General features: G+C 49.3%; 1 protein-coding gene across 2 annotated transcripts in view; it reads right to left on the bottom strand.

The window, feature by feature from the left end:
- ADAP1 (ArfGAP with dual PH domains 1) overlaps positions 1 to 12,711 on the bottom strand; it is a 63,152-nt gene that overhangs the window by 7,974 nt on the left and 42,467 nt on the right. Inside the window, exons 5-7 of one of the 2 annotated variants that reach the window (XM_072877943.1) lie at positions 12,499 to 12,612; positions 5,160 to 5,272; positions 2,953 to 3,099 (exon numbers count right to left, since the gene is read on the bottom strand). In XM_072877943.1, the coding sequence (XP_072734044.1) occupies positions 2,953 to 3,099; positions 5,160 to 5,272; positions 12,499 to 12,612 (374 nt within the window). The remainder of the gene's footprint in view (positions 1 to 2,952; positions 3,100 to 5,159; positions 5,273 to 12,498; positions 12,613 to 12,711) is intronic. The other variant, XM_072877944.1, reaches the window with a different exon arrangement.

The following is a 12,711-nucleotide window of genomic DNA, read 5'->3' as shown; positions in this document are numbered from 1 at the left end:
GATGGAGATCTGGGGGCAGGTGAAGGCTGGCTCCAGCCTTGTGCCCACGGGAGGGCCAGCCTCGCAGGCAGCACAGCTCAGGCGTCTCCGGGACACGGGGCAGTCTGCACGGAGGAGCCACCCCACGCCAAGGACCGGTCTCGAGCTCCAGCCGGTGCCTCAGCTTCACCCTGGCTGGCCCAATGTGTCTGGTGGTGGGTAAGTGCTAACAAGGGGCCGCAAGAACAGCCTGTAAAACGGTGACAGCCCAACACGCATCTTGCCCTGCCCCTCCAGGTGCCCGCTGTGATTAGCACCCACATCACGGAAGCACCCAGATACGCCCGTTTTGAGCAGGGTGCTGGCGCTGGTTCCAGTCTCTCGTTTGCTGCCAGGACACGCTGAGGAGCTGATGAAGCCACCAGGCTGAGGTCACGTAGGAACTACATCTCCAGCCAAGTCGCATGATGCTGTCCCACCCCATGAAGCTCTGGGGTGGCAGCACGGCGACCCGCTTTGTACGTCCGTCTTTCATCCCTTTGGGTGCCCTACTCCAGCAAATGCCGCCGGTGTGGCAGGGCTCTCCCAGCTGTTTTAGGGGTTGAATAAGCACACGTGGGATTATCCCACCCGAGAAATAAGCCTGCTTTTTTCTGGGGTATTGCAGCAGAAGAGCCAAGTGGAGAACAACATGCGATGCTCTGGATCACTGCCAAGTTCCTCAGAGGAAAAAAAACCCAAATCCTGCCCTGGTGGGAGGCCAGCCAGATCGGTGACAGGATTAGGCGGGGAGGAATCAAACCCCAGAAATATGAGACAGGAGCCTAAATCAGGCTCGAGCGCTTCAGATCGGGGAGAGACAGCACCTCTGGGGTACAAGGGGACACCCTGGGGCTGCTGGGCGAGTATGGGAGGGAGCGAAGGGCAGCAGGAGACCACAGGTGAGTCCCGGGGATGCCTCCGGTCCCAAAGGGTGGTAGCTTACCCCAGGGGCTGTCATCTTCTTGCAGCCCTCGCTCAGCCGAAGGCGCAGACCAATTTCAGGGCAGTCGAAAGAAATTCAACCTGGGCGTTATCAGATGGCATCAGAGCACGTCCTGCCAAACCACTGACACGAAGGCGGGAGCAACCACGTGAGACCTGCGAGACTGCTCCTTCCATGAGCCCCCAGCAGAAAGCTCAACATTTTAAACCCAAAAAACAAATAACAGTAAAACCCTGACTCTGTTCCTCGCAGCTGGGCTGAGTGGACCACCAAAGCCCAGCAAACCAGACACGGGCACGACAGTGGGATGCAGCTTTCACAGGAAAGACCTTCTTCCTCTTATTTTGGTTTGAATTGCGGCCAGGGAGGTTACCTGAGAGCAACCCGAGTGATACTTTGCTGTGCTAAAGCAGCACATGGTCACAAGCGGTGCCTACTCTGCGCCATGGGACTTGCATATCCCACCAGGCAGAGCGGATGGACAGGAGGGCAAATTCGGGAGCAGCCCTGCCAGAGCAGCTCCCCCAGATGCTCAAACACATGGAGCGAGACCCCGTGGTGCTGCAGGGTGTGAGAGGCCAGGCAGGCTGACCATCTATTATGCATGTCCATTATATGCATATATGCATGTGTGTGAATGCATATTACATGCACATTTCTGTGCATGTACAAAAACCAGGTGATGCCACTAATTAACCCAACCTGACACACTAATTTCCTCCTGCCAGGAGCACCTGCACTACACAGGAACCACGTCCAGCCTCTGCAGCGCAGCCCTGCGAGCACGACAGGCATCATCTGGCTCCACCGCACCCGGAGCCTGAGCAGCAGCAGAGACGAGATCAGCTTTGCTCACCCGCAAATCAAGAATATCTCGGGGTTTGGTGGCATTATTGGCCTGCACAGTCTGGAGAGGAGCGACTCTCCTATGAGCACAGACTGCTTATCCCTAGCAGGGCTGCCTGGCTCGCCGTGCCTGGGTGAACAGCTGGGAACGGGCTGTGCACCGAGACCATCCCGCAAATCCCCACCGTGCCGGTCCACGAGGGATCACCCCCAGAAAGCCTCTCTGACAGACAGGGTGCTGAACGGGATGTAACATCAAAGGGTGAAGACACCGTGACGGCCAGAGGAAAGTAGATGCGACATGAACATGACAGCTTTAGGCTCTGATTTCATGGCCACTCCAGGGCTGCTGATATTTTACAGGGAGCCCCAAATATTTGGGGGAGGGAAGAAAGGAGGAAAGAGATGAAAATAAGGCTATGAGATGGCACCCACTGCAAACTCACCTGGGCCTGCTCTCTGCATGGACACCAGTCCATGGAGAAAAGACCCATGGGGCAGCGTGGTGACTGTCGCTGTTCTTCACGGTGGCCCCCCAGGCTGGGACCCCTGTGACACCCTCCAGGAGGGCTGGGACCCCCCTCACTGCCCTGGCCTCCGTGTACTGCTGTCCTCGTGCAAACAACTGCCCCAGACCCGTGAGCCCTCTTCTTCACACCTCCCTTCAGAGGCACAAGGGTACCAAAGCAAGGGGACTTATGTCAAAATAAACATGCAAATTTACATTTTAGAAAGTACAAGACAGGCAGACAAACAACCAGTTCTTCATTTCTCCTACAATCCAGTTTGCTCCCCTTCTGCAAGCCCTTAGATCATGTCCCCTCACCTTTCTTGCTCCATTCACCCCGTCTCCTTCTCCAGGCACTGAGGAGCCTGCCTTAAAACTGCTTCTGCCCCTACGTCTAGTTGCAAGCAGAGGAACAGCAATTCCTTCCATTTGCATCTCCTTATTTAGAAGACACAGTTTGCAACCTTCGGGCTTGGAAGGACGTGACAAACACGCTCAAAGCTGGTTGTGCATCCCGTAACCCCATCCCTCCCACATCCCCCAGCAACTCCCAACTTGGTTAGAGCCTGGCGTGCCATGGGCTGGCTCTGAGCAGCATCAACCCCCAGGACCACAACCCAACCCTTCTTGTTACCTTGCCATCTTCGTGATAGACAAAGATGTTCCTTGTGCTATTGTCCTTCAAGTAAGTGATCTGCAGTCCATGTGGGTTCCCAATTTTTGCAGGCTGGAAAGTCGCATTTAGATGTTCGATCTTCATAATTGCTTTGGGTTCTTTTGCCTGGAAAACACAGCTGAGTGAGCAAATACCTGAGAATTGACTTTCAAACCAGAAAGCAGTTCACTTGGCCGGAAAAAACTCCTGATTGAGGCCATTAGCTAAAAAAAAAAAAACAAAACGACTCCCAGCCCACAAAACTGCCCAGTGATGAGATATCGGGGACTTTGCTTGGGTGGCAATGAGTGCTTCTGCCAGCCTGGGAAAATGCTCTGCTCTTCTGTGAAATTCAGTAGAGTTCAAGGGGAGAAAGGTTTCAGCCCAGAAGCAAGATGGACAGGCCTGGTCTCGTGATATGATGTTGTGCTATAAAGGCAAGCATCGTCACCATGCCTCCTGTCTCAGCCTCCATTCAACTGTCTCCTGACCCCTAGATCTCCTCCAGCCTCTTCACCTAATGATAAGTGACCAGCATTTACACTGGGATGAGCACTATCAAAGAAGAAAGAAAACCACTCAGCCAGACAAAAAAAATGCAGACTGCTAACTAACAGGCCAGGATGCTTTCTGCATCTCAAGCACCCACGGCATCCTTGCCAACGTCAGATGTGGGTGCTAGGCTGACAGGGAGCACCATGCCCATGTCCCCACCAGTCCCATCCTCTCACATGAGCCATTGGCTTCTGACTCTACTTCTCTGTTTGCCCTCCAAACTGGGTACTTTCTTTTCAGAGGGACAAATATACACCTTACAGCCACCTCTTGGGTGGGTTAGCCCAACAGTGAGCCTGGATCAGGCCCTCCCAGGCACTGATCCCACCTGCACCCTCTGTGGCAGGCCACTTGAACTTTATAGCGCGGTTTGTCATCGTACAAAACATCTCTAGAAGTTTATCACCCTTTCAGGACTGCACTGAGTGAACTAGCAAGCATGAATAAAACATCCCAAAAATAAAGATTAGGCTCTTGGTAAGACCAGTTTTAGGGCACAGCCAGGGGCCAGCAGAAGGTCGTGCAGGGGTGCCGTGGTCCCCAGCACCACACAGAAGTCCTTGAGCTGGTGGAGATGCAAGCACCACTTCAGGAACTTGGGGACTTGCTGTGGACACACAGCTGCCGTGGGTGACCACGGTGGGGAAATCCCAGCAAAGAGGACATGTCTAGGCAGCACCGTTCCCACCACAGCTATGGTCAAGAACAAAGCAAAGCAGCTTTAAACTACCGGAGCAATCAATAGCGACTCAATGGGGGCTGCTGGGACTTTCACTTCTCCCTCGGTAATGACTGGCTTTCTCTTGTCCTCGAGATGCAATTGCATCACACCAAACTGAAGGAGAAGACAGCACTATCGAAGCTGGCCGCCGGGCGTGGAGGAGTGTGGCTGGATGTTCCCCTCCTCTGTACAGCATGGCTCATCATGACACCACAATTGCATCAACTACTTGAGAAAACTGGCTGGTGGCTCGGTCTGGGCTGCTCTCAGCTGCAATGTTCAGGGGAGGCTCAAAGGTCAGAGAAAACACCTTGGCTTCCTCCATTACATGGTGCAGAATAGTAGAGCATCTATCCATTCATCACAAATGCAATTTTCATGGTAATAACTCAATTTCTCACTTACAATAAATGAAATGTGCTGTGGGGAAAAAGACAAATGCTTCCACCGCTTGATGCTGGAACAGAAAACCAGGGGGCTTTTCCTCTGGATTGCTTGCCATGCCATGCAAAGGAGGTTTCAGACCCCAGTGACCACTGTGAGGTGGTGATACCCTCATCGCAAGCTAGCCACAAATATGAAACCCACATCAGCTGGATGATGCAGAGCCAGAGCTAAGAAAAATTCCTTTGTTAGCAGTTTAAGAAAAGCCTTATTGACTCAACAGAGCAGGAATGTGTAAAACGGCCGGTTAGGGTGTCTCACCATGGCAGCAGTGGTGGACCAAGAGCAAACCCTACTAAAAACATTGGTAAGCTGTACCTGGTGCCTTTGTCCTGGAGCGATCAGGGACTCAATGCTTATGAAAACTGTAAAACTATAAATAAAATGGTGGCCTAGGAATTACTTGTTCGAAGATGCTCTTACAGTTGCAGTCCCCAGTCCACATACAGTAATTTCAGGTACTCACGTCATTTTTGTTGAAATACTTCAGTGCCCCTTCCCGCTCCGATAACACGAATTTTCGGCTTAAGAATTGCCCGTTGTCACGTCCTCTCTTCCACAGAAATCCTTCTCGGTACCCTGCAGCAGAAAGCAATTGCTGAGAACCAGGGATGAACCGCTGTATTTAAAAAAAAGAGATAAGATAAAGAAAAGGAGAAGAGCTTCGACTTCAAAACCAAGCAGACCAAATGTGTGGCTGGATTGCTCAAGACATGAACAAAAGGCCTTCTCCTTCAGATTTGCCCTTCTCACGTTGCTCTTGCTCTTTTCCAACAGCTTGAGCTTCACAGATGTCCCAGCTCTGACACCGCGATGTGGCAGGCAAAGGGGGATTTCCACCGTGCATCCCACGCTGCAATACAGGTGAAAACTCGAGGAGCAAGGCTGTGTCCCTGCCACAGCTCCCCGTGCCAGGGATGTTGCTCAACTTAGGTAAGTAGCACTTTTGGAGCAAGGGAAAGGCAGGTGAGTTCTGTCCTCTTGTGTTGATGCTGCTAAAAAATTAAATGTGTGCATGCAGGGAAAGTGGTTCAGGGCAGATGGCTGTATCGGAGCAAGCCACAAGTACATTTTTTACTTGGAAAACACTTGCAGTTCTTCCCACTGACTTCAGGGCACTTTGGTTCAGAAAGCCACTGAGCCAGACGTGGCATCGTCTCCGCTCAGAGCGTGTCCCTCCAGCCCCCAGGCACCGCAGCCAGGCAGCCCGGCTGGCCATGACGGGCCTCTTCTCCCTCCCTGGGTATCAGCCCCACGGATGGATTTGGGAAGAATGCTATTCCAAATACACTGCTTTATTTAAAACTCAAAAGAGCCAGAAAGAGAGAAAAAAGAATCTAGAAATCTTAACTTCAGAAATCAGAAAAGCAATTACAGCTGATCACTGCCAGCACTTCCTGCAGCCGGCAGCAGCCACAACACGCAACTTATTTCACAAGTTTAATTGACACCCTTATTTGAAATGCTTCAAAACAAAGAAAGCCCAAGAACTGTCCAATATAAGTTTTGTGAATACTAACAGAGAAGTTTGCTGGTCGTCTTCCGTTTATTTAAGATATAATTACACAAAAGTTCCACTGAAAAAGTGTTCCCTTTCTCTCTTAGTTTCGCACTTGTTAGATTTTTGTTATTGGCTCTCAGGAGCTAGGATTTTAAAGTTAAAAATTATATGTTTTATAACAATTTTCAGCTAAGTAACTAAACTTTTATTTAATATGCGAAATGGCTCTGGAATCAGCGGGCAGCCTCTCCTTCGCCTGCCTGCTATGAACAAGTGGTGTGCAGAAATTCCTCATTCAACTTGCATTTACACTTGTCCATCCTGATATAGTATTGATTTAAACCACAGATGAAAAGATGCAGAAAACCCCCTCAACTCCTCAACACTGACTCTATAGGTACAAGTGATATAAAACATTTCCATGCCACAGAAACCTAAAGCAAGAAAAAATGCACACAGACACACATTTAATGATCAGAAAAGATAGGAAGAAGAGAGCAATATCGACAATGGCTAAAGACGCTAACCAAAGGGAAAGTGCCCAGCTAGCTAAATGTACCTTTGCTGATAGTCTAAATACCAGTTTCTTCTGTCTGGACTTACAAAACTCTAAGTCAAATACTTTCTCCAGATCCTCAGAGAGACCTTTACTGAAAGCCAGGCAAAGCCATCAACGTCTGCCATAAATGAGTGCAATGGCAAAGCCCGTGCTGTTGCTAATGCTGAGTGCTAACCACAGAGAGCATCATAAATCTGACCGATGCATACGATGGCTGGCAGGCGGGACTGCAAACGGGCTGATAACTTGATGCAGATGGAAGCAGTGGAAATATTTAAAGCTGTCAGCAGGCTTTCCTTTGTTTCTTTGTTCTATACGGAGCACATGCTGCAGCAGGGCTGCATTTTAAAATGCGGGGCCTCACCCTGCCCCCCGGAATGGATGTGCGCTGCCACCCAGGAACCAGCACAGGTATCTTCATTTCAGAGCCTGCAGGGATCCCCCCTCATGCGTTATTTACAGCTCGCTCGCACGAGAGAGCCAGCATGAGCCGAGCGTGCACCTCTCCCCCCCGCCGTGAGATCCAGCAGTCCCCGCTGCCTGCGCTCCCATGCACCCACCACTGCCCGTGGCCAGGCAGACCCCGGAGCAGCCGAGTCCACGTTGATGCAGACGGGACAGCCCAGACCCTCAGTTATCCCACAGCCACAGACAACTGGTGATGCCACAGCACTGTTCCACCTTCGAGCCCTCCCCATCCCTCCAGTGCAGGACAAGTGCTCTTCCCCATGCTGAGCATCGTCACCCATGTGCACTGGCAGCTGTATCCGTGTACACCAGCTCAGGAACCCAGAGGACCAATACCAGACGTATCAAAGGAATTACAGGTCTGAAGCTCTTTCTCTGGTCCACCCACTCATCCATCTAGCTTGGAAGAGACTTCCCCAAAGCCACGAGCAGAATTGGCTAATTCAGTCCATCAGTTCCATCCTATTCCAACTGTGGGCTTGCTATGTGCTTTTTCTAGCAAAAAGACGCTGCTAACCCGTTGGAGGGCACTTGCAGTGTCAGAAAGAGAAGAACCCACAGGGAGCAGGATTATCTGAAGTCTGAGCAAGGGGAAGCAGCCAAGAAAGCCACCAAAACCCAGCCAAGGGCAGCTGCATCTGACAACAGCGCGGGAAAGGCCCAGGCTGATGTACTCATATCACCGCCGTGGTAGGAATTAATTGCCAGGAAACCAAAGCTCTGACTGATTCAGAGTCAGATGCTGCTACCTGCCAGGCTCCTATCAGCAAAAATGCTACACAACCTATAGCGGGCTGCACATGACGGAGCTGAATAGGAATAATATCTCTCTGACAGGAGACAGACACGCAGCAGGTGATGCTCAGCTGATACATGTATAAAGTGCAAGATTTGCTTAACGTGAGGCAGAGATGCTGCTGGGGCTCTGACGGCTGGCGTTTGCTGACTGCTCTCTTGAATGGCAAAACATTAAGCAGCTTGCTCTCAAAGTGTGCAGTTTAGAAACCAAGGACAGGCAGTTTCTGTTCTCAAAGGGTGCCGATTTCTAACACCAAGCCAGTCAGAGCAACAGGAAAGTACTTCAAAAGCCATTTCTATTCACTCCACTAAACAAAAGAGATGGTTTCAGAGCCTCTCCGTGCCTGACATTTGGGGAACACTAACATCTCGTAGGGGGCTGGAGAGAGCTGGGTTTGGAGGAAATTACATTGGTGTCAAACAAGAGCAAGGAGAGACAACACGAGGAGGACATCTCCAAATGCAAACACGGGGTGATGCAGAAGGAAAGCCCATCTTTTCCTTCAGAAATCCCCACCTGAGGTTTGCTCGGCTCAGCAGAGCATGCTGGGCACACAAAGCTCAGCTCTCAGCAGCTCCACCTCGGAGCACCTCAGCTCCACAAGTCTTGGCTGTGAGTCTCATCCATTCATTCATCTTGAGTGTTTCATTACAAACATCTGAATGGCGAAGGATGCTGCAGGCATTCCTTATTAAACTTGTTCCCCTCCACAACACATTTTTGTGATATTTCTTAACAATTGAGGGATGAAGAATACAATTACTCTGCATTTCCCCAGTGAGGATCCCAAATAATTGCAAATCTGTAAAGTCCACCTAACGCTTACTCCTGGCAGATGGGCATCATAACAGTTATATACGAATAGAAGGAAGCCCAGAGAGGTTTGGTGAGCTGCCCACAACAGCACTGTGAGCCAGTGCCAAAGTCAGGCTGGAAACCCAGCTTTCCCTGCCCTCTTACAGAGGGACATTTCATCATTTTGATCTTCTCTTTCCAACCATTTGTGGCAAAACACAGTATCCAAATTCCACTCCAAGGAATAATTTAAAAAAACCCCATGCAACACTAAGTGTTATCCCTTCCTGCAGTTCACATGCTGGCTCTTCCCAGACCAATCGCCTCTACAGAAGAGCTCCTGACTGCTCTGACAAAGCCAGCTGCTAATTTCACTCTACTTCAGTACAGATTTTCATAAATCCTTTGCTTGCTTCTTTTCTTTTTCTTCCTTCCTTCAGGGCTATGTCCTCAGGAGCTGTTCCTCTGCTCCGCCCAAACCTGCTGCCTGCGCCCCTGTCAACACCGATCAGTGCAAACCACCAGGAACCGGACTTGAACCCAACATGAACCCATCCAGGTTCCCCAGGCAAACAGTATGTCAGCAAGACGTGTCCTCAATGTCCTGATCTAAAGGATCATGAAAACAGCTAGAGAAGGTGTTCAGAAACAAAACTGAAGGAGGCTGAACAAGGAACAGATCTCACACCGGAGGGCAGAGTCAGAGAACTAAACCGTCTCTCCCTCGTCTCTGTGGGCTGCACTACCTTAGCAACAGCTTCGTATTTAGAGGCATCCAGCCAAATTCAGATCTTCATGAAGGCTGCTCTGCTTATGTTGAAGCAAAACGACCACTAGCCCTACAACACTTGCTGATTGCTGGTGTTGGACCATGCAGCATCGTGTCACCAACACCGTTGCTTCCTCTCCCAAGGCACAGAACGAGGGATGCAGCCGCCTGTCGTCATCCCCCTTGATCACCAGCAGCTAACCACGACCATGGAAAGGACTACTGGTGAAGTCCTGCTGGAGAGCACTTACAGGCACCCTTTAGAAATATCACTCTCGCATTGCTAACACCGCTTCTGTTCGGTCGTCAAGTTTTCTGCATCACTTCAGCCGCCTGCCAAGAAAAACCAATCGTTTGCTTTTGTAGGCAGTTCTGGCACAAACCTGCAACACTTGCAAAAAAACCCACCAAGCAGTTGTGACAAAGTTAGCCAACAAACGTCATGTAATATAGCCTGAAATCACATCGTCGGAATGGGTATTTTTGACCCGTTAACTTAGTTTCCCAGGTAAAATGAGGAACTGTCACTTCCATGCTCACTTCATCGCCACAGCTAAAACTCTGAAGGGAAAGAAAAGAGGGTGACTACGTTGGTTGACCAAAAAGAAGACATTGCATGGCCTTGTGTCAGCTCTGTTGAGCTGGTGGCTGGAGCTCTTCCAAGCCAGGCATCTAAAAATGGCAGGACCCACTGGGTGCTCTAGTCTAGCCCAGTTTTCTTGCCATCCCAGAGGCCGCAGAGGAAGCAAGGGAGAGGATTCTCTGTCGAGACAATCTGACATAGACACCATCTTTCCATCCAACTTCCGCCAGCAATTTGTTCAAGTTCCCCATTTTTTAAGAAGAGGGATATTGCTACTTCCTCACCTCAGAAAGCCGTTACGGTGCTTAGTTAATGATGGGTTTTTTGGTCTCTGAGAATGTGGATTATAGGAAGTACCCAAAACTACTCTTTCAGTTTCAGCCTTTGTTCTGAGAAGAAAAAAACCCTCCTGTGAGGAGGACAATCAGATCCACTGGCTTGAAAAAAAAAAATACATGCATGGACTTTGCTTTTGCTTGTCCTAAGTAAAGCATTATAAACTTGGAATTAAACCACATCTGCTCTTCAGTTTCTTTGGTGCTTTATTTTGCAATTTCACCTGGAAACAGAAGCATCAGAACTGCTTGTTTCCATGACATTTCTAGGGCAGTGGTAAAACCAGGTCTGGTCCAAGGCTTTAAGGAGAAATGTGTTAGCGTATCCAAAACGGAGCACAGCAACAGAGCCAATACCATACCCGAGCCCAAATGCATCACTGTGTCGTTTCTTGCATTCTTGTCTGACTGCAAGACAAAGCATGGGAGGCTGAAATAGAAGAAAAAATTTACTTGTGTGTGTAATCCAAGAGCAATTTTCCTAGAGTTCGGGCACGGCATCTCCACCTACAGAAGTAGATTTTCTTTCCTCTAAGCAGTCAAAGTGCTTTGACCCCAATTCAGAGCTTTGGAGAAGATTTAAATACAACTACATCACTTTGCTGCTAAAATTGCAGGGTATGTATCGTCAGTTCTCTGTATGTCAGAAGCCGAGTAGTCTGCTCTATTAACATTGTAAGATGTTAATTAAACCAGAATGGTAGATAGGTACTTACTGGAGATGATGTGCCCACTTTTTCTGCGAGGTTAAGGAATTGCATAATTATTTGGAGCAGCTGAGTGGCAAACGCCTGACATCCCGTGTTACCATTGACGCCAATGTCATAACCTCCTTTTAAAACAAAGAGTCTGAAGGATATTTCTTCTGAAATAAACCATGCCATCCATAGTCAGAGGGCTGGATGGAGAAGGTGACATATTTAAGGTTTCCCTATGGACTGGACTTTGAATAGTGTTGCAAAAAGAACTGTATACCTCTTGTTTGGCTGTGTCAGTGTAAATTGTTTGGTTTGATTGTTGTAAGGTATAATATTTCTTCCTGTAGCATTTGGCCCTACCAAAGCATGACATTTCAATGACTTCAATTTGACTTTTTAAAGCATTTGCATTCCAATGAAAAATTATTAAAAAAAGGAATACTAAACTTTCTCATGGAGTTAAAACATCACTGTTTTTCCAGAGACAAGCTCATCCTCCTCATACATAAGGTAGTTCCCCTGCAAGCGGTATCAAGGTTGGTCAGACAACTTAGAGCTTGCAGTCAAGGCTACAACCGCTGCCCTGCTCCACTGCACAGCACCAGCAGCTTGCTCTTCTTCTTCCCTGTCTGCAGCTGTGCTGAGGAGCTTATAACTTCCCTGAAAATAATTCTGCAGTCATCTCCGGATAAATACACTTCCTGCTGGTCACATGTTCAGCAGTGCAGATACAGGCGTATTGGAAACACCAGCATCCACACGTGCAGGAGGCAGAGGGGACCTCGAAGGCTTGCTGATGAGATGGGCATCCCTTTCCCCAGGTGTTCTCCTGCACAGACCAGAGCCACCAAGAGCTGCTACTGCTCAAGCACAGTTCAGTGCTTTGGCAATGAAAGCCTCAGCAAGGAGCGAACCGGAATGCATTTAGTGCATTCCTGAAAACCTGCAAATCCTGCAAACCAGTCTCTTTGCCCCTACAAGGACACCTGGGAGTTAAGCTCTTGGTGCACCTTATGTAAGGATGGGTGCTTGGCACGTCTCACGTCACACTCTCTCGCAGGCGTGAGAAGGGAGTGATCTCCCTTCATCCCCTTCAAGACAACTCCTTATCCCCCCCTAAGACAACACATCCTCATCACTCTCACCCAGCCAGGCAAAGGAGCCCAAGACCTCCCACATACCCACACCCCCACACCACCAACAACCATTTTCTCCATGCACACACATTTTAGAGGCGAGAATTTCCCAGCTCTTAATCAATCAGTCCTCTCCTAATGAGCTCTTAGCATGCAAATTACCTTTCCTAAAGGCCATTTTGCAGAGAAGGGTTTCCTGTTGCCATCCAGTCTGCCTCTGCTGCCTTCCAGGAGCTCGTAAAACAATTATTGTCCTGCTGCATTGTAGCGCCTTAGCTATGGATGCAAGCAGCTGATTAGATTGATTGCTTCCACAATACCCAATTAACCCACTCACTCTGCAAATGATTGACTTAATCAAAGGCAATTAGTGCT

The sequence above is a fragment of the Ciconia boyciana genome, chromosome 13 (assembly GCF_034638445.1).
Source record: "Ciconia boyciana chromosome 13, ASM3463844v1, whole genome shotgun sequence".
NCBI lineage: Eukaryota > Metazoa > Chordata > Aves > Ciconiiformes > Ciconiidae > Ciconia > Ciconia boyciana.
This window is presented reverse-complemented; position numbering and strand designations above follow the sequence as displayed.